Below are 22,905 nucleotides of genomic sequence, written 5' to 3' on the forward strand. Positions count from 1 at the left end.
GGACTATTAATGAGAGTAAATGCTTACCGGTGGGACTAACAGGGTCACAAATTGATCTGTGTGCCCAAAATTAAGCACATGCTTAAGTGATTTGTAGGATTTTGGGCCTTAGAGCTCCCGCTGACATCACTGGGCATTTGTGATGGGCAGGGGATTCAGCAGGAAGAGGCTTGGTTTATAATAATCATAAAGCTGGAAGCAAAACACATGACTGAATTGTGCACTTCATCCTGACACCAGTGTTGTCCCATGTAAAGAACATGTGACCCCTGTACATAAGTGTATTGACTAAGCTAAAAGCAGACACTGATCCTGAAAAGGAATCTGTGTGGAAGTACCCCCGTGTTCCTATGAATCTCTTTGCAGAAATGGGAAAAATGAGAAATTCAATTATGTGTAAATCCACCATTTGTCTTTATTCCTATTCTTTCCTCACTAAGGACCCATGCCACTGAATAGTGGAAAGTGTCACTTTTGTCTGCATTGTTCCAGTGTGTAACTCTGGTTAATGAACAAAGTTAGGTAAAACGAATCTGGGCAGATCTATGAATCCCAGAAGGCCTTGTGATTCCAGTACTATCACATGATCAGAACTTGTCAATGGGAGAACAAGCTTCTCTAGCATTCAAAATAACTATTGGTGCTCAACTGTTCCTTTTGTGCTGAGGTCACTTCTTTCAACTCTGCAGTGAGACATCCTGGCACATGTGTCTATATTTTTTAAAAATAAAACAGAGGACATTAGATAGTCATAACTCAACTACCTGCCTTCGGAGTCCTTGCATCTAGAGCATTATAGGTAATTATCTCTTTTAAATAATAGCGGCCAGATTTTTCAAACTAAGGAACCTAACACTGGGAACAAAGTTTGAAAATTTCAGCCACAGTTTAGTATATTGAGGTTACTTTTTTAAGTGCTAACATAACATGAGACACAGATCTATTTAGTATTTTTAAAATACCATCACTGAAATTTTCTATTTAGACATAAGACAACAGCTAAAATATGAACATACAAATAACTAAGTACATAAATTAGAAACCACTTTCATTTTAGTTTTTACTTTGTTTATGCTTGATTCTAGATAACTCCTGTGAAGCCAGTACACAAGACCACTCTCTTTAGGTAACCTCCTGTGTTAAGAGGCAGCTCCAAAACATCTGCAGATATAATGGGATATGTTCTGCTCAGGTTTTAATAGAAGACCACCATAAACTATTTTTATTGCCCGAGTGGTCACTTAAAAATATTTTACTATAATTAAAATAAATGGCAATCAAATCACCCAGAAAATGTCCAGTATGCACTAAAACTATAGTTAATTAGTCTCCAACAGGTTAGTGTTTAACTTTATTGCAGCTTAACAATTTCCCTGTTATGAACTTAGAAAACATCCAAATATAAATGAAGAGAGAAAACATAGGAATAAAATATGTATCCAAACACAGGGGAATACAGATAAAGTGCAGAAAGACACAAAGAAGTAGGCTGTTCACTGAAGTTTAAATACAATAGAATCTCCAGTTGCAATGCTATGAAAGCCCTGGTATCCACAAAGATCAAAACTGTTTGTTGAGATAGTCTCTAGGGTAAGATGTTCATGCCCACTGTTCCATAACAAAAATCTCTCTCAGCAATTGGACACCATGGCCATGAGCAGACATTAATGGACATATGCTCCCGTTTTTGAGCCAGATTCCTTGGTGGGTCTGATGGCCTGTGTGAAATGAAACACTGATCCATATCACTGCATGGTCTTTTTTAGGTCATTGCTTGTCACATCATCCCCTCCAGGAAGGTCTGGGGGCAGAATGGAATGCTCAGCAGGGGCATAGACATCTCTTCTTGCAGAGGCTGAGGATCCACGAGGGAGAATAAACCCAGTTTTTGTGGACCTCAGCATGTGTTTCCCCTATAATACCCCTACCACACAGACAGAACAGCAGTGTACCCTGGCACGCTACCACTGTTTTTACTTTCACCTGCTACCCACCATACCTCCTGCATAGTTTGTCAAGCTATGGTGTTATCTTTATTCGGAGCTGCCCCAAGAAAAGAAAAAACCCCATAGAGACTGTCTTGTGACTACATCCCCTATCCACCTAGCGCCATGGTGCTCAGATTCCACGTAGGAGCCACAGAGGGGTGGGATTGGTGCTTATGCAATGGGATGCTACTGTCTAAACCTTCCTCCACATGTGCAGGGCCCTTCTGCATCTCCTTTCTTCCAACGGGGTTTTTATTTTGTTTTGTTTACTCATAATTTTCCTCCACTTTGTCAAGCCTGACCTTAAAAACCTCTAAGGAAGGAGATTCCACCACCTCCCTAGGTAACCCATTCCAGTGCTTCACCACCCTTCTAGTGAGAAAGTTTTTCCTAATATCCAACCTAAACCTCCCCCACTGCAACTTGAGACCATTACTCCTTGTTCTGTCATCTGGTACCACTGAGAACAGTCTAGATCCATCCTTTTGGAACCCCCTGACTAGATGATCACAATGATCTCTTCTGGCCTTGGAATCTGTGAATATATAAAATAATCTTGTTTGGGGAGAGTGGGGAGATGTGGTGCCACCAGGGTACCTTAGATTGTGGGATCTGATATACTGATGAATATTCAATGGTTACTCTATGAACAATAGGATGTTATAAAGCAGACACCAAATAGCTGAGTCCTCCTCATCTCTAACTCGAAAGAAATATCTTCATAAACTGGACCATAGTGAAGGGAAACCTGTACAATAAGTAATTTAATTTGTTTTTATTTTAAATTAATTTATTGTTAATGAAACATGACAGATTGATACTAGAACTCCTTTGCTTGGCAACAAAATCCTGAAAATAAATGTGTCTGTTTAAATACAGAGCAGGTAGGTATCCCCGTGGTGCTCCAAAAACCTGCCTCAAAGGTGACCCCCTTGAAGGGACGCCTCCAGTCCCCTTTAGCAAAATTGGTGGTTGCATTTTATGACAACTGAAGAATGATTGCCTGGCTCTGTAACAAAATGAGATTGTTCAGACAGATTTGGGAGTCCCTTTTGGACAGCATAGAAAGGAAAAAACACACATATGTTGCTACACCTACATTACTGTTGTGATTTGGAGTTGGAGAATGACCTCTAGTGGCAGATTGGTAATGAGACATTTATTACTGAGAAAAGTGTCAACCATTCAATTTTGAAACTGTACTGTATGTAGCTATGTAATTTTTCTATGTACCACATCTTTAAGAGTAAAGTGAGCCCCTCACTCCCATCCTTTTCCACTGCCTTTGCACTAGAATACTCTCTGTGGGTCAGGTTAAGATGACTGCTATTACACACTGAGTCATACAAACTGTGCTCTTTTGCACTCTTTCCTTCAGAAGACTTTACACAGGTTTTTTTCCCCCATAGTTGGCTACAAAATTTCATGCATATCTACACTGAGTTTCCTCAGAATCATTCCGATAGAAGAGCAGGGCTTGCTCCCCTGTGAAACTAGCAGTGGGATTTGGCTCCAGAAATAAACAGATCTCGGAACATCCACAGAAGTAACTACAGAGAAGCTGAGGCTTTCTGCACTGTTCCCTAAGCGTCCTTCTTCCCTTGTGTGGGAGGGTGGGCAAACTTTTTGGCCCGAGAGCCACATTGGGGTTGCAAAACTGTATGGAGGGCTGGGTAGGGAAGGCTGTGCCTGGCCCCCACCCCTATCTGCCCCCTCCCAGTTCCCACCCCCTGACTTCCCCCCTCAGAACCCCCAAGCCATCCAACCCCCCCCAGCTCCTTGTCCCCAACTGTCCCCTGGGACCTCCCCCATCCAACCCCCCTGCTCCCCCCGGCTCCCCCTGACTGCCCTGACCCTTATCCACACCCCAGCCCCCAACAGGTCCCCTGGGACCCCAAGCCTATCCAACCTCCCCGTTCCCCGTCCCCTGACCCCTATCTACACCTCTGCCCCCTGACAGGCCCCCTGGGACTCCCACACTTATCCAACCCCCACTGTTCTCCATCCCTGACTGCCCCCCCAGAACCTCCACCCCATCCAACCGCCCCCTACTCCCTGTCCCCTGATTTTCCCCCAGAACCCTCTGCCCCTTATCCAACCTCCCAGTCCCCTTATCCTGCAGGAGCTACACACGCTGCTGCTCTGCTCGGCAGGAGCCTGCAGCTCCGCCACCCAGAGTGCTGCCCCCATGGCTGTGGGGGATGGGGGACAGCAGGGGAGGGGCTGGGGGCTAGCTTCCCTGGCCGGGAGCTCAAGGGCCATAGTTAGCCCACCTCTGATGTAGAGGGAGTTATGTCTAGTTTGACTAGCAACAACTCCTAGGTGGATTGTCACTTGGAAATCTACCCAGAACTGAGGGATCAGGAGGTGGAGAGAAGTGGTTCCTTCCTTGCTCTCTTTGCTGGCCATAAGTTGTGAAACCCGTATTAAACAAAGGGGCCTTCAAGAAAGCTGGAGGCAAATAAAGGTCCCACCTCAGATTTGGGGACCGTTGCCATGTATTTTAACACCCTCTACTTTTTGTACCAGAGAATAACCCCATGTGTAGCCCTGTGTATTTTAGGTCTGTCTGCGCTATTGCTTTAACCAACATGCAAGGAAATGGAAGATGGTAAAGGGTGAACCAGCGAAGTTCCAGTCTGAGAATTATTTTAAAAAGAACTAGAATACTGAACAATAGTAAGTATGGTCACACCATTGTAAATCAGGAATGACGCCACTGAAGTCAATGGAGTTTCATTTATGTGAAACTAGCATAAAAGAGAGGAGTATCAGGTCCCCAGAGTACTGCTCACAGCCGTGCCTGTAAATTAAATAATTTCTACATGAAGAGCATGAGGCTATTATATTAAGAAATTGTTTTAATATATTCTGTTAAAGCACCACTCAAATTCTTCTAAAAATATTTTATTAATTTAATACTCTGGGTCACGTCTCAGGTCTGGTGCTTTTCTTGCTGGGCTCTGCCTGACTTCTCTAGTCAAATCTCATGTTCATGAGATCTCTGGGTCAGTGTATCCCAGAATGCATTGCTACTCTTCTGACTCAAGTGAAGAAACAGATTCAGGAGATCTAAGGACGAGAGTTGATCAAGCAGAGATTGTCAGGTCCACTAAGACCCTAAGAGGGATTTCAGCAAAATTACTGGAGGAAGATTTTTGGGAAGAAGAAAGGAGTTTCAACAAATGGTTGCAAACCTAGCCAAGAGTTTAGATATGGTTCTTCTTTCAATTTGGAATGAGGGTTGGACAAGTTTTTATTCCTTATGAGCCATATTAAGCATATATAAGCAGTTTCTGCTTTTCCAGGAAACACGGACTGTGCATGTTGCACTTTGAAGAGAAGGACAGAGCTCTAACTGGAGCAGTGTAAAACTCGGTCCTGTGGTTCACAATGAGTTTGAACCTTTTATGCTTTTTTGTTTGTTTGTTTGTTTCATTTATTTTGGGGTTATGCCTGATGAGTTTCACTTTGAATTTTGCATTCAAACTTACCCCAAACTCAAAGCCAAACGTAGCTGAAGCCAATGATTTTCTGTGGTTTCATGTAGAAATCATTATTATTATTATTTATTTGTATTGCGGCAGTGCCCACTCAAGGACCTGTGCCCAATTGTTCTAGACACTGCTCACAAATGTAATGAAAAGACAGTTGCTGGCTTGCAGAGTTCATAAGTAATGTGAGACTGTCTAATTTCTCATGCTTGCCACCCAAAATGATAGATCCTTCTCAACTGCCCATGGAAAGGGAAGATTTGAAAACAGGCCCAGATACAATCAAAACTAAGCCTGAAATATAGCTCAAGTTATTCAAAAGGTTTGCCAAGTTGGTTTCAGTAAAACAATGCCAAATTTTGTGTTCAAAACAAACCCCCAAACCTGGGGAAAGTTTTGGCTTATGTAACAAAAGGCTCACAGAGATCTTGCCCTAATGATTATCTTAAACTGGCCCAACTCACCTCAGTTCACAAAATGAATGTAGTAGTTTGAATTCAGTGCCAAGACTAATTTGCAAAAGGACGAATGTTGGATTTTTATATGGACTCATTTCATCCCCAAACTGTGATATAGTTCAATCACTATTGACTCCAAGTTAAGGAGAGTCTGACAGCTAGCATGTAACTTATTTTAAGATATCTGTGGCTGTCAAATTCAAAACTCCAAAGAAAAACAAACAAAATACAGGATTTCAAAACCATGTGAAATCAGAGCTGTCATCTCTCTCAAGGATTTTCCATTGTGCCTGCTGTACTATTTTAAAGCTAAGATATCCCAGATGTTTGAGGGATATTTTCTCATGATGACTGCAACACTCTTGGATTTAACCTTTTCCTAATGTATTTTAATTAATTTAAACTTTAGCATTTATTCTGCAATCCCTATTCTGTTACCATAAGAACAGCCATACTGGGTCAGACCAAAGGTCCATCTAGCCCAGTAGCCTGTCTTCCGACAGTGGCCAGTGCCAGGTGCTCCAGAGGAAATGAACAGAACAGGTAATCATCAAGTGATCCATCCCCTGTCACCCATTCCCAGCTTCTGGCAAACAGAAAGTTACCATCACCAAGGTAACCATAATACAGTAATGAAAATGGGGCTTAGCAAGTCTGGATGTCTCAGATAGGTTCTGAAAGCTGCTTGTTTCAAATTTGCTATTCAGAACAACAAAATATGGCAGAGAAAACTTGAAAACTGTGGAAGGGGTAGAGCAGCGTCTCTACTGAATATTCCCTCCTGCCTTTCAGAGGCCATCAGGGGCGGCTCCAGGCACCAGCACGCCAAGCGCGTGCTTGGGGCGGCAAGCCACTGGGGGCGCTCTGCCGGTCGCCGTGAGGGCGGCAGGCAGGCTGCCTTCGGCGGCTTGCCTGCGGAGGGTCCACCGAAGCCACGGGACCAGCGGACCCTCTGCAGGCATGCCGCCGAAGGCAGCCTGCCTGCCATGCTTGGGGCGGCAAAATGCCTAGAGCTGCCCCTGGAGGCCATGAAGATACCAGTGCTCTAACTTTGTCAGGGCCAGGCCTCTACTGCTTTGAGCCACGGTTGAGCAGAGGAGCTGCCACTCTCTATGGCATGCTACTTTAGATAAAAGGTGGTTTATTGAATGAAAATCCACTTGTAAGTTACTGCTGATGGGACTAACAGTAATTCTCACTTTGTGCCCCTCACAGGGAATGGGGGTTAGGGTGCCGCTAAATAGGCAAAAACAACATGGCTCCCTTTTGAGCTATGCGATCATGGTAATGGAAGGAGGCCAGTTAGCTGGTTGGGTGGGAGGATGCAAGTCAGCTTCCCTCACATCCCATACCCTACCCTTTCCATGCCCGACTCCAAGCCCTTCACTTAGGGGAGAATTAGGCAGAAGCTTCTCGAGTTCAAGGTTTTAACACTCTTTAGACTCCTTGGGAGGATAGCAGTTGGCTCCTGGGTCAGAAGTGCCAGCAAATGTACTGTTTTTCTGATGCCAAAGAACCACTAAAGATCACAATATTAAAAGACAGCAACAAGTCCAATCTCCCCAGAGACTTAGTATACTATGAGCCCAGCATGAATTGTATGCAATCTCTATGTAGCGGAGAAGCCTAATAGGGCATACCATTCATGGATCAAGTAGGGCACCAAACTATTTATCTTAATGTTTCTGAGTCTTGCAAATTGTTCTGGTTTGTGTTTGGGCTAAAATTCTAGCTGGTCATATTCCTTTAAAATAAAACCCATTCACTCATCCAATACTATATAGTCTCTTTATTAGGCTATTGCAAATCACTTTATTTTGTCTCTCTTGCTAAACCCATACATAAACTGCAGACTGATTTAAATGCTTTGGCTAGATTGCTTACATTCACTGCCCATAATCACCGTATTACATCAGAAACCAAGACATATAATTGGCTTGGACTTGCCTGACGTATTGATTTTAACTTGGCATTTATGGTCTGCAAGGGTGCAAATGGATTGGGCCTGGTGTACACTGCTGGCAGATGGTTTCTTGTCGCCTTCTCTCTGCACTCCCTTGCTCTGACACATGCTAAGATGTTTTTCAGCGAGCTAAGAGCTGTTTGTTGTTTCATCAGTAACGGTAACATTAAAGTCCTTTGAAGCTAGGCCATTAGCCTCTTAGGGGCACGAGTTTAAAAATGTTCTATTACTGTTTTTAAAAACAGCAGTTTTGCCTTGTCTACACTGACTCAGCCAATTGTTTATCCCACATGGGCAGAAAGCATTTGCAGACCTCTGTTGTAATAAAGTAATTTCCTAGCAAAGATAAGACTTCCAGTGTAGACAGGGCCAGACCCACCAAAACTCAATGTGAAGCCTCGTCAAAACCTTACGTTAACATTGTTTTTAATGTGGGTCGCTGACATTTGCCACATAATGATGATGGCTGTTTTCCTATAACCCTCTGAGAGGTTACTGAAATGAGAGGCACTGTAGAATTAAAGCTTAGTTTGTATTTTTTTTTACACTCATACCACATCATACGCTTATATCTATTTTCAAAATAAAAGACAAACAATTATGGTACAGATGGTCTATAAAATATGGTTTATAGGGCCAGTTACTGTATGGACAGAAGAGGACGATTAGTGTAATTTTAAAATGGCTTATTTTTCTGCTAACTTAAAAAATATGTGGCTAATTCACTAGCTTAATAATAAGTGGGCAGATGTCACCACATTTTTTCAAAAGAATCTGAGAAGAGACATATCTGAACAATCCCATGTTCTTATGAAATGGAATATTTTTCCACTTTTATTTTGAACTTCTATATGCTGAACTGTTTCTTGTCTACAATGATGAGACTAATTAATAAATTAATTCAATAAGTTTATTGAAGTTTTAATTGAAGATGGAATGGAATACAAAACCAGAAGGGCTCTGTTTCCTAGATCAAAGTTTAATACAGCTCAAAATAATAGCAACCTCATCAGAACAACTGGTTTCCATCATTTGGGAACAAAATCTTGCAAGATTTTTAGTACCAAATATCAAAATCCTAGTTGTAGTTTGGCCTTGAATTTGAATTCTAGCCTAAACCAAATATAGAGCCAAACATCTTTCTCCCTGGGCTAACAGTGTGAAGTTCTTTAATCTCCTACATCAATATAAAGTGTATATTTTCAGTATCTATAATATATCTCATTCTTCATCTTATGCCACAGGATTTATTTTATCACTCCAGACTATGTTCCACTTCCTTCATCATTACTTACAGATAAGTTTTAAATTCCAAATAGTAGAGCTGGTTGGAAAATGGTAAATATTTTCCACAAAATAATTCAAAAGAAACAAAAATAATAATTTTCACAGATATCCCCTAGTTTTTCAACAAAAAACTGAAGATCTATTTTATTTATTACTATTTATTTATTTGGCATTTTGGTAACATTTATGGTTTTGTGGGGGCTTTTGTCCCCCAAATTGAAACATTTTGAATGAATCAACAATTTCCTGGAAATTTGTTTTTAGAAGAACAAGGTTTTATTAGAAAAAAAGGGTTGATAGAGAATTTTCAACCAGCTTTACTGAATGGTGGTTGGTTATTAACTAGTGACCGACTTTGGAAGTTTTGCAAATGCATTAACCCTCATCTTGGGGAATTGTTTTCTTTACTCTTTGTTCATTTCTTCCTTAAAAAAAGACAAAAACACAATCTTGGAAATTATGGGCCAAAAAACAGTGCATTCCCTAACACAGTGCAAAGGTTGCACAGTTAAAATCACAAAGTCAAAAAATAACAGTAAGGGCTGAAATCCTGACATCATTGAAGTGAATGGCAAAACTCCTACTGACTTTAATAGGAGTCATGATTTCCTTCAAGGTCCCAACAACTATATTAATTTAGCAGTGTTCACCATAGGTGCCATTTTCTATCCCTCTTTCTTGTTAAAGAGAGTTAGTATACTTCTGTTGAGGTTGACAGATGTGTATTATGCATGACAGCTTTTAACATTGCAGTTGGAACCTTGGGCCAGATCCTCAACTTGTATAAGTTGTTGTAGCTCAGTTGTAATTAATAGAGCTGTGACATTTTACCCCAGCTGAGGATCTGGCCCCTTATCTTTGTCGTTGCCTGGCCTTTTGTTATTTTAACTGTACAACTGTCAGATTGTCCATCTAGTGCAGAATCCTTTCTCCAAGGGTGGACAGCGGCAGATGCTTCTGAGGGAAGTGCCAGAAACAATGCAGCAGGTGGTTATGGGATGACCTACACATAAGGAGAGTTCATTGCTATTAAAGTTTTACTGAAATGGGGAGCCCCACTTTAAGGAGGATTCCAGGGGTCACTTCATAAGGGGGTCCAGTAGAGTCATGTTGCTGAAATGTTTGCAGGTTCCAAGACCAGCATAGATGGTCCTTACCTCTAGTCATGTCAGAGAATCTGTGGACTTTGGAGGTAGAACTGCAGTTTGATCCAATGAGGCACCCCCTATTTGATTAAACAATTTGGAAGGAAATCCATGAGTTGAGAGTTTTCCTCTCTATGTCTCTATCCATAGGAAAGGTCAATCTGGTCCTATGTTAGGGACTATTATGCAGCTGGAGGTGTCATAATGCCTAAAATCTTGAATTCTTGACTACTGGATATTTTTGTAACTGAAGAGACTTAACCTCTCACTTTCCTGGCTAAATTCCAACTGGCTAACAACAATGTGGGCTACCTACATTTCCTCTGAAGTTTCAATTCCATCTTGAATCGTTGTATAGTGTTGCTGTGCATTGATCATGAAAACATCTCTCTGCTACTGCACAAGTGGCTCCCTTTCACTAGTAAGGGAAGTGATCCAGGTATGTAAAGCTTGGGGAGCGCTTTGAGATGCTTGGATGAAAGAGACAATATAAATGTGAGTACCATTATATGTAAACAAGTGTCACTGTCTAATTTATTTTCCGCTACATGCTTCAGGAGGATATGACAACATTTTGAACTAGAGTTTTTAGAAACCCATGATTTTTTATTTTCATAAAAGATGACTTTATATTTTTCCAAATATATATCTTTCCTCTGCCCCATAAAAAAAAAACCTCCTTACAACAGCAAACTAAAATAAGTAAACCAAAACACAAATATAATATATGTAGGCTGTAGTGCGAAATTACTGACGTTAATGTAAAGATTTAAGTTCTGTGTAGTAGTTAATGTATTCTGCATACCAAATATACATTTTCATCTCACTATATTAGGATTTATGACACTGTAATCATAAAATATGTTACAATATAGACAAGGTGGGTGAGGTTATATCTTTTATTGGACCTACTTCTGTTGGTGAGAGAGACAAGCTTTTGAGCTTACACAGAGCTCTCCTTCCAGTCTGGAAAACCAACTCAGAGTGTACCTCACCCACCTTGTGTCTCTAATATCCTGGAACCAACACGGATACAGCACTATGGCATGTTACTATATCTCATTTTGACGAGAAGAAAAACTCAGGAATTGAGACCTTGAACTAGTATTCTCTCCATTGAACACTAGAGGTCACCAAAGCCACAGACACAATTAAAGGGTTTGATTCTGATGCTTTTGAGCATTTCAGACAGATGCTTCAACCTCACTCCTGTGACTTTGATTTAGCTCTTACTGGAAGCCCTTTGGCTTCTCATTTTTAAGAAGAGTGAACTGCTTAGACTATTTCTTCCAAGCATTAAATGTCTAAAAGTATGGTTATGTAGCTAGTTGAAAGAGATGGGTGTTTCATGGAAATATGATTTATTTGTCCCTCAGATACTTGAGAGCTCCTTGGCTGATACCTGCTGTATTTGAGTTCTGAGTAATGTTGTTGAGACAGAACCACAGAACACCCAGCAGAAACACATGTCGTTTCAAATGAAACAGCATGGCCCATTTCAGGGAAGAAACAGTATTCCTTTACTGGTTCCATATGTGGTGTCTGAAGGGTTCAGTGAAGCAGAACATTCAAGAGCACCGATTGCATTTTTGATTAAGCAAAACCACTACCTTTTAATACATTCATGATTTTGAATTTCTAGAACCAGTGCTTATAACAAAATACCCCAGGGCCCATGAGTGTGGAAGAGCCAGGAAATGTTCAGATACCTCTATATCATACACCAGAAAACAAACACTCTTTAAAAAAATTATATTCATCCTTCAACTATAAAAGATGGAAACCAATTTGAAGAAAATGTTTTCTACCTACCACATTGACAGTTTAATATTAAACAAGTGATCAGTTTGAATGCAAAAATCAACCAACTATATTTATGTAATACATGATAGTGATGCAACTCTACAATAGGCTTTTTAGCAATGATTCATTTCATAGCAATATATAACTGGTGGAGTGTAATAAAAATACTATTGTACTTGTGGGCTTCTGACTATGATCAGCTGGCATTAGCTAACAAAAAATCTTCTCAGTAAGTTGAAAGTTACTCCTTCTTTAAGAAGCTACTCAGACCTTGCTTTGTCACAAAATTGACAGCCCTTGGACACTACAGCAATCCAAGATTGAAATTTTGGTACACCATTAAACCCTAAAAATTTAAGCAAGTAGCTATACCACATAGTTTTTATTCATGCTTGTTTTCATCATGTAGCCTTCATCTGACTTTGAACTTCATTTCACTTTGAGGTAGAGTACACACAGATTTTTTTTTTAAGTTATGCAAAGTTAAAAGTTAAATCAGACAGGGGAAATCTTACCCTTGAAAGAAATCAAAACAACTGGACACTGTAAGTTATATATTTTCACTACTTTGTTTAAAGTAGCCCATTGCTGTACTTAAAACACTTCACATCAGTGTGTTATTTATGCTGCTGTAAACATATAGAAAAGCATGAAAGTCACATTTTCCATTGCATTCAAGGAGACAAATTTAATACTACAGCTATTGGAAATCTGTTTTATGATTCATGTGAAAGGTGTAGTTAAATGCAATGCTAGCTGCAGTCTGTAACAGCCTAAACACTGCAAGTACTAGACAGTTGTTAACTGAAAGAAAACATATTGGGCTAGATTCATTGGCAAGCTCAGCCTCTTTTGCACCTCTCCACAAAGCATTTGGAGTGTACTTATGAATCTGTCCCAGTATATTTAATAAATACATTCTAATACTGAGACAATCCATGAATGATTGTCATTTATATCAATTATATAAAAATAAATATAGTGTGAGCTAATGTGATCTAATATTAACAAGGGAGGAATCTCAGAAAAGCAGGGCCATCAGGGAACTGGTTACAGTTCCATGATTCTAAAGGGGCAGAGATCATACACTGAGCCTGGGAGCAGGTTGGAGCATCTTGGAGACTCCTTTAACTTCTCCCTGATAATCCCCCTTAGAGGCCATGTGCCAGCGGAGCATAACCAGAATGCAGCGTGCTGTGACTACATCACTTCCCTGTTCATACCCAAACTCAGCCTATCCCCTGGGCTGGGACAAAGTGTGAGAGAGGGAGGTGAAGGGGCCAGCTCCACACCAGCTGAGAGCTCCCCAAGCTAGGGAATTCAGCTCTGCTTGCTTTCTGCCCCCATCCGTGCCACTCAAGCAGTGCAAAGAAGCTGGAACATAAACCAGAATCTGGCCCCACGTGCCTGCAGATCTACAAAGTGAGTCAGAGCCACTTTCTTTTAAACAATTGTTATAGTTTAGCTTAACCCCACTGTCATCGTTTAAAGCCCAGTATCTCTGCAGAACTAACAACTTGAAAGTCAGAATAACTCATTATGAATTAAGGACCTGATTCAAAGCCAATTGAAGACAATATGAGGCTTCAAAAGGCATTGGATCAGGCCCTAATTATTCCCCCTTGGTCTTTAGCACCCAGTTTTGTTGATGTTCAGGGCATGCTGCAAAGCCCATCTCTTTTCTCAGGCTTTTGCAGATGGAGGGCTGAGCTGAGGGGTGGGATGCGGGATTGTGAATGTGGAGTCAAGGGCATTGCATACTGGTTTCAGGGAAGGTGCTGACTGCTTTATTGTATTAGTTTATCATAGTCTTACTATTTGGTAAATGTGTCTAGAGCTCTGGAAAAGCCTTGTGTGTGTATATGTAATTCTACAATAAATAAGTCTTATTTCCTTCATATGTGACTCTGTGGCTCTGGAACTAGGAGAAGTCAATGGCAGATTCGACAAATGTAATATCTCATGCACATAACCATTTTGCTCATATTTTTGCTCTTCAATTTCACCTTCATCATGTTGTAAAAGCAGATTGGATTTTAATTCCCACCCCCCACCCCTAAAAATAACCATTCTGTTAGAAAGATCTGACTCCTACAACTGAAAAATGTGGGAAACACCATCTGGGGGAGTTTATTCCAAGGAAGGGAGAATCCAGCACAGTCCGAAGTTTTGCATTGACTTTTGAGAATCCTTTTTTCTTCATAGATGAAACCCAATTGATTTTCAAGAGAAAAATCAGTTTTTAAAAAATTACCTGGCAAGATCCTCATCCGCACTCTAGCTGCAGTGCAAAGCTGCCCTAAAGCAGGCTCCCTCAGCCACCTGAGATTCCCTGTATGCTGTAGCAGTATGTATGTATGTATGTATGTAATTTCCCACCCAGTCCCCGGCTCAGGATGTATATTCAAGAAAAAGAGGATCTAGCCAAGGCACTCTATGGTTACAAGTCCCTGGCTACTAGAATAACTTTTTGGGGACCCTGTTCAGCCTGCATAAGTCAGGAGAACCCTGAGGCACTGGACCGTGCAGCTGGGCCCCCAATTTGGGGGAAGGGGTCACAAAGGTGGCGTAAAGGCCCCTCTGAACCTTTCTGATCAGGGTCTTCTGACCATGTACTGAGCGCAGCATGGCAGGTCAAGAGGATGTGGCCCCATGTTTTTTCCTACCAAGTCTGTGTTTTGCCTGCAATGAAGATAACAATGAAAGATAACTTTGTGTTCTGATAGCAAGGCAGGGACACTCTCCCAGACCAGTGACCAGCTGCCCAGAGACAATGTAGCTGCTAGATTGCAATGGAAATCAATGTGCCACACAGAGAATATACTGTATGTGTTGGGGGAAATGCACAAAATTTATGGCTACCCATTGCATAAGAAAGTCTGGGTGCTATTTTTGTTTCGCTGGTGATCATGGAACTGTTAGTAGACCTTATCCTAATTTAATGCATATTTCTGATCCAAAGTCCTTTTATGTGGCTCTGCATGGAAAAGGGCTGTGGTATTTGTCACAGAAAGTTGCAACTGATTAATCTGCTTTTAGAATTTTTAGTGTTTTATAAATTAGAATTGTTAATGAGACATAGTTGTGAGTGCAAACTCTTGGTGGAGACAGGAGCCACAGAGTCGCAGCGGAACAACTCTTTCAGCCACTTCAAATTTTCATGGCACAACGGAAACAACAGAATAACACAGGCAAAACCAGAAGAGAGCATGAACACAACTAACCCCTGACATGCAGTGAAACATATCTCAGTCATTGTTCAGTTTTCTAGACAGTTACGCAGCCTCTCCAACAAAAGTAAACTTCTTGTACTATGAAATCTTGGCAGGTCACATTTAAAAATGCCAGATGCTCTGCACATTCTGGTAGCAATCTGGATCTTGGGTTTGTTATATTTTCTTCCATGCTAAAATTATATTCAGAACATCCATGTGTCATGGGTAGTTTAGCAACTCAAAGGTTACACAGGCAAGATTAGGTCAGTGTGATTTTTCTTTCCTATATTCAAAGGATAGGATATGATACCCTTAAGTGGTTCACTGAGGCAGCAGGACACCATTTCTGGTGTGGATTGCTCAACCTGCATCTAGATTATCAAAGAAATTACCTGTGACAGATTCTTTCTAAAGCTATCTGTGAAATCCCCAATCAAAAAAATTCTGCTATTGCCACAATTTTGAAATACTGAATACAATAAGGAAGGGCTTGAGATACTATTGTGCCAGAACTCTTATGCCCTTTCTTGACACTCTAAATTCCCTGCTTAACAAATCACTGTGATGGTTTTTTGCGAAGTCCTACGGAAGCTATGGATCTAAGCTGTAAACTTTGGGTCCATTAACATGGCAAGCATATGTCAATTTGCACATGCCTTGCAACCTTTCATCATTTCACCGATGGTCAATGATTTTCTGAGCCACACTGCTACATATCCAGTGTGGTCCTTCTTCAAATACATTAAAACCATTAAAACACTCTGTGAAAAGTAAAGTTGTTTGGACAACATTCTGTAAACTTGTTTTCAACATTTATTTCCTGTTCCCTCCCCTCCCCAAAATGCAAAATTTGAAAGTCAGAAATTGGAAATTTCATCAAATAATGAAAAATTTTGACCATCCCTTATGAGAACAAATTCATGTTACAGAAACCCTAGTGGGGTTATGACTGGACTTGTGGAAACTGTTTCAGATTAGACAAGGAACTTGTATAATTGCTGTATCTATAGCTGTGCCTGTTCATTAATATATCTACAAAGCAGAATTGCATCTTTTTGTAATATACAGTATCGGTTCTTCTCTGGGTCAAATTTATTCAATGAACAACATAGTCATGGCTCTGGGAGAACAACTAAAATGATCTGTAAGTTTTCTGGACGTAGTAATTTAATTCTGTCCTTTCCACTCATTTTCCAGAAATTCCAACAATAAAATTAATACAATGTGCAAAACAAAGGACATGCCTTAGGATTTTAAGCAAAAAGCTTCTGCATTTGGCAAAGCAATGGTTAGCACCAGCAGTAGCTATGCACAGCTGTAGAAAAAAGGCTTTCCTCCTCACACACATACTTTGCTTCATTTAGGTACCTACTGCATATATTTGCTTTGATCTCTGTTTTTAGTCAAAGGATTTTACTCCTTTTTGCTGCTACGTTGCAGCCTGAAATATATATTTGTTCTTTGCTTTGCAAAAAGTATCACCAATTATTAGACATCTTAATGACTAAAAATATCATCCACAGTTACATTATACAGGATAAAAATGTACAAGGGATATCAGTGCTTCAGGGCATAAAACAATCACTAACTGCCTGGAGTTAGGAAGGAAAAAATCCAAAACAAAAACAAAAAACTTTGCCTATGAGCAGATTATTGTGTTAAATTAAGACAGAATAAGGCTTCAAGTATCAGAGGGGTAGCCGTGTTAGTCTGGATCTGTAAAAGCAACAAAGAATCCTGTGGCACCTTATAGACTAACAGACGTTTTGCAGCATGAGCTTTCGTGGGTGAATACCCACTTCTTCGGAATAAGGCTTGGAATTGGAGGCAAAGGCAAGGGAAATCAAGGAGCATGGATAAATGAACAGATTAAACTCACAACAATGAGTTTCTCCCCAAATAAAAATATCCCTTCTAACAAACGTAATCAAAACCCCACCTAGCTGGGGTGCTGCAACAATTTATATAGTGGGGATGCTGAGAACCATTAAATTAACTGTAAACCCTACATATATAATGGAAACCACTTCAAGCCAGGGAGTGCACCAGCACCCCCAGCACCCCTAGTTCCAGCACCTATGCTCACAGATTTAAAATAAGCATAAGCCTAGAGCTTACCTGCAGGATTCAGATGAGTGGAGTATACACATTGTCCCATATCTGGAGCTCTTTAGGTATGACCAAAAATTAAATACAGTTACAGGTACAGAAAAGTCACAGGCCTGACAATTGCTTGTGTGCAAGGTGATGCCTATACAAACTTTCAGCTCTGTGTGAACACTCACCAGGCTGTGCACCTACTGTCACTGAACCAGACTTTCCTCAGCCTGGAGACCTTTCCTAACTAAGAAGGTGCAGAGAGCAAACAATGGATGAGGAACCGGCTGTGTCATCTTGCTACGAAGCAGGCAGACTTCTCACTGAGCAGAGCTGAAACCCTGGCCTTTCCTTGGCCTCCAGAGCAATGGAAGCCTAACTAGTGAGAGACTTCTGCTAGATATGGACTCCGCAAGCTTTATCCCTTTGCTGGTGACTGATAGAGAGAGAAGCCAGTTCTCCCAGTCTATCTGATACTTATAATAAACAAGGCATTTCATGACAGGGTGGGGACAGTCACCCCCTTATGATCTGGGTAGCTTCTGGGCAGTGAGGTATCTCTGGCTGAGAGATAATATGAAATTCTCTCCCATACTGAGCAGAGAGCAACTCCGGAGCTACACTTCCTTCTGTGGCTGGAAGCTAATACCCAGCAACCAACTCCCTTCCCCCATGTCTGTCTACCATGTTTACTGGAGATCTTTGGGCAGGTCTCAGCCATGTGCAAGCTGTCAGGGTTCAACTTCTGCAGTTGATTGCCCTAGCATATCAGTCAGGCCTTTGGTCTGGTAACTCCTCCCCCTTTTCTCTGTTTCAGCCCCCACAGCTGGGTTGCCTCTCAAACACAGGTTACACAGGTAGTTCCAGTTCCTCATCTTTTGCCTCTGTGCTGCTCATTGTCTATGTGAGCTGCTGGAAGCCGTGTCTCTCTAGCCCTCAATAGGGCCATGGGGCTACATAAAGAATCTACAACTGGATCATAATTAACAATTCTGCTGATATAAGAGCCAGAATAGACGCTCACTCATACTCTCCCAGTTGTGTTGGTTTCATAGGGCTAAGCTGATTAAAAAATAGTAAAACTTTATATTAGTCATTATTGCAAGCAGCTGTGATTGTGAATGAATGCAGATAGCAGATTGGTTCAGCAAGAAGCTGCCACTTTTACACAGTCACTCTTGTTGGGCTCAGTAATTCAATGTATTAGCACACTAGCTTTTCACCTCTGGAAACATGTCTAAGGACACAAGTGACGGTGAATTTGATGGATTTGTTTTATTCGGTTTTGAATGTACCACAAACCCACCACATGATTTAATACCACTTGGGTTTCTAGTTTAGGAGAAGCCCCAGGGTGGAATAGCAAGGGGGCGAGAGATTAGAACTGAGATGCACTGTCAGTGATATGTGAAGAAATAATGCAGTAGCATCCGCATTCTGCTGGAATAAGCAGTAGTAACAGATATCTTTGTGAGAACAATACCTTATATTGTGTTCTCGCTCTAGACTGTAAGCTTCTGAGGCCCGGGAGGATGATTTCTTAGACACATTATAAAGTATACACACACAGGGTATACATAACATTTCCCTTTCCCTTCTGGATGCTCAAAGCAGAATAATGAGACAATCCCACCGGACCTTCCTCCAAGGCCCTTCTGCCCAAAAAGTATTTAAAGAAGAAAACAATACATCTTTTTCCACCTCCCAAGCAGCCTGACACTTGGTTCCTGGAGAGGAGACACTGAGCCTCAGTGTTCATGATACAACTGTTCTGAGTATCAGTTAGGCCACTGAAGCATCAGTAAGCTCAAGGGCAGGGTTTCTCAAACAGGGGTCGCCGCTTGTGTAGGGAAAGCCCCTGGCGGGCTGGGCTGGTGTTTTTACCTGCCCCATCCGCAGGTCTGGCCGATCGCGGCTCCCACTGGCCACAGATCGCTGCTCCGGGCCAATGGGACCTGCTGGAAGCGGCGGCCAGTAAGTCCCTCGGCCCGCACCGTTTCCAGCAGCGCCCATTGGCCTGGAGCAGCGATCAGCGGTCAGTGGGAGCCGCGATCGGCTGGACCTGCAGACGGGGCAGGTAAACACACCGGCCCGGCCCACCAGGGGCTTTCCCTACACAAGCGGCGCCCCCTGTTTGAGAAACCCTGCTCAAGGGTCTCATGTGGCCCCTAGCCTAATACAGAATCTACTCTAGGTATAGGCAGACTGGGCAGCTGCCTAGAGTAGCATATTTCTGAGGACAGCGGATTGGTGGCTGCAGGGGATGAGGCCACCAGGGCTACCTGGAGAAAGGGTTGACGAGTCAGGGCTCTGACGCGCAGGAAGTGGCCCACACCTGGGCTGCCGGGCAGTGATAGTGCTCCCTCCCCCTCCTCAAACACTCTTCACCCCCAACGCAAGATAGATCATGTGCATGGCCAGGGCTTGGAGGCCGAGCAGCTCGGGGCTGCATCAGGTGGCACCATGAGCACTGCCAACGCTTTATACACAAGTGCAGTGACCCATCTGGCTCCATGTTGACACCCAGCCCACCCCAGCCACCCCACACCCAGCCCCTGTGGGCCCTGCTGCCTAAGAAGCCCCCAGCCCCTACCACTGCTGCTTCGACTTGACTGTTTCTGGGTTCAGGAGATTCCTTGCTTGCCTGACACATTGTCCCTGAAGGGGTTAAGTGAGATGCTCAGACTGCCAGTGCTGAGTTGGAACTCTGAGGGAATGTGTATAAGCTCGTGAGGGCTGAAGCACTGGTTTGGAGGTCTAAGGCAGCCAGGCTGCAGAGCCCCAAGTCCCAGCGAAGGGTGGCAGACATGAAGTCTGCACCTGGAGTATGCCTTAGGGTATGTCTACACTGCAATTAAAAATGCACTGCTGGCCTGTGCCAGCTGACATGGGCAAAGGAACTGTTTAATTGCATTGTAGACATTTGGGCTTGGGCTGGAGCTCTAGGACCCTGTGAGGTGGGGCAGTCCCAGAGCTGGGGCTGCAGCGCAAGCCTGAATGTCTACACTGCAATTAAACAGCCCTGAAAGCCTGAGCCAGCTGGCACAGGCCAGCCATGGATGTCTAATTGCAATCTAGACAGACCCTTGGAGGCCCAGAGTGAGGAACAGTGACCTGGCTCTGGAACTTTCTCTAAAAAAGTAAGTGGAACAACAAGCCATATAAGGAATGGTTGGAGAAAAAGCCTGTCAGCAAAGCATAAGCTCTCACTCGATAATCCTCCACTTGTGTAGAATATAGCATGCAAGAATACAGCACTGATAAGCAGTAAACGACATGCTACCATTTCAGGAAGTCTAGAAGCTTCATGCTTTTTGTTGTTCTCTGCCAAGTCATGATTTCTTCTTTTGTTCACACAGTTCTGTTTCGGGCGAATCTCTAAAGAGAAGGTTAGTTCACCTTGTCTAGAGAGAAAGAAAGGGGAGTTTGTTGATGACTGCACAGTTGGGATGAGTCTATATTACAGGAACTACTGTGTCTGACATCAGTTGTCAATCGCTGGTGCCCCCATTGGCCCAACCACGGTTGAACAGAATTCACAGGACAAAAAGTCAAATAGTGGTTAGTACCAGCTGTAAAAAGCACTAGTGGTCCCTGTTAGAATGAGAGATGAGCACACCTCTTGCAATGGGTATTGAACATGGTGAATGCTGCCCACTGGTGAGCCTCCTGTTTGCAACTACCTAGTTTAGATTTTTATACCATGCCTATCACTGTGGTATCTAAGTACAAACACTGCCTTCAGCTGTCAATTGCAGCTGCCCCTCTCCAGGTCAATAACAGCAGGTTCTGTATTGTTGATACTGCCAGACAGCTCTCTATACAGCCAGATGCCACAAATTTGTTTGTAAGCAAATTTAGTGCTGTTTGAAAGGTGCCTCTATTTATCCACAGAAAAGATACAGCACAGCCAGTAGAAGTGCATGCTTCCTCGGTTTACCTCACCCCTGATCTGGAGCAACCATCTTCAGATTTCCAATTATCATACCGAACTGGACTATGATTCAGCAAAACAATGGGATTCAAACACATGCTTAAAGTAGAGTTAAAGTCATAGGTATTTCCAAACCTCTGAGAAGCTGCTTATCTCTGGTCTCTTTCTCCTCCACCTTATCAAAACATTAATATTTGATATTGTTTAGTGTGATATACAGCAAATCATGTATCTTAACCTTGATGTATGTGCTAGCAGACTGATGGGCTGGTGTAAAGAAAGTTTAGCAATGCAAAATGTCAATGAACTGCCCTTCGGAAATGATAATGAGGCATAAACTATAACACAGTCAGGCATAAACAAACACAGTCAGAGCTCCAGTGTTTTTCAAGAGTCCATCCACCATTAGCAGAAGAGAGGGAATTTATGCATAGGGGCCTGATCCTGAAAGGCCTCCCTGTGCAGAAGTCTCATTGACTTCAGTAGGCGTTCTGAACAAAGAGGAGTTTGGGGAATTAAAACTTTAGTAATTAATGTCCTAAAACCCCACAATGTTACTAGTTTTATCTATTACTTCATGAAGAAACTCTATTAATATCATAACAGATATTGCATATCCGTTAACTGCAAAAACCAACCCACCTAAAATGGCTCAAAACAAACCTGACATTTGCCAGCGACTCATTTCCACGGTGAACAGTTATTTAGTAATTCTGAAAAGTATACCAACATGAGCCTCAATGCTTTCAATTATTCAGATTAACTAAGCCAATACGCATCTATATTGTTTTTTAAAAATCAACATGAATTTCATTTGATCAGAATGAGAACTGCATAGGGTTTATTTATCCTAAGTTTGTTATTTTAAAATGTAGCTTCTACTGGAATAGAGTCCTATTAAAATGTCTCAGTCTCTGAAGTAATTTGGTGAAATGGATACAATTCCTTCCAGAGGTGAATGTGCTCTTGTTAGATCATTAAAATCTTTGCATCTTTAAACTATACTTTTCCACTGTGCTATGGTGAACTGGACTTTTAGCCTATCATAATCTGAACATAATTAAGAGAGAGGGTTTAGACACTGTGACTTTTTCTGTGTCAGCCAGACTGTCAAGGTTCGTTCAGATTGCTGGTGTGTACCCATTACTATTTTTCTTAGTAGCCAAATGCCGCTTTTTTCTCCTGGGAAGAGTACTCAGTCAGCCCTGGAGACTGAGATTCTGCCTTTAATACCACCATCAAAATGGCATAAAGGAGGCATTTTTTATGAGACAGCACTATATATTAGTTTAGCACAGTAGATATTCACTTTTGAAGCCTTTTAATGTTTCTAATTCATCCTCCATATCAATAAAATAAAAACCACACAGGAAAATATCTTTTTTTCTTATTGGACTGCTAAAAATCCCCAAATTTAGTGATATCTGTTTCCAATTTGTCTTTATGGAATAGAGGCCAACTAGTTCCTTTTTTTCCTACATTCAGAACTCAGCCAAACTGTAGTTTAACCTGGGTGCACCC

At 41.9% G+C, this 22,905-nt stretch overlaps 1 protein-coding gene across 2 annotated transcripts in view; it reads right to left on the minus strand.

Moving 5' to 3' along the window:
- LOC123371963 (mucin-5AC-like) overlaps positions 1–22,905 on the minus strand; it is a 49,642-nt gene that overhangs the window by 21,874 nt on the left and 4,863 nt on the right. Inside the window, exon 1 of one of the 2 annotated variants that reach the window (XM_045019868.1) lies at positions 17,472–17,669. The exons of the other annotated variant lie outside the window; for it this stretch is intronic. Within the exon in view, the coding sequence (XP_044875803.1) occupies positions 17,472–17,511 (40 nt within the window). The 5' untranslated portion in view covers positions 17,512–17,669. Of the gene's footprint in view, positions 1–17,471; positions 17,670–22,905 lie in introns of those variants that run through there. 2 annotated transcript variants of the gene reach the window in all.

The sequence above is a fragment of the Mauremys mutica genome, chromosome 5 (genome assembly GCF_020497125.1).
Source record: "Mauremys mutica isolate MM-2020 ecotype Southern chromosome 5, ASM2049712v1, whole genome shotgun sequence".
NCBI lineage: Eukaryota > Metazoa > Chordata > Testudines > Geoemydidae > Mauremys > Mauremys mutica.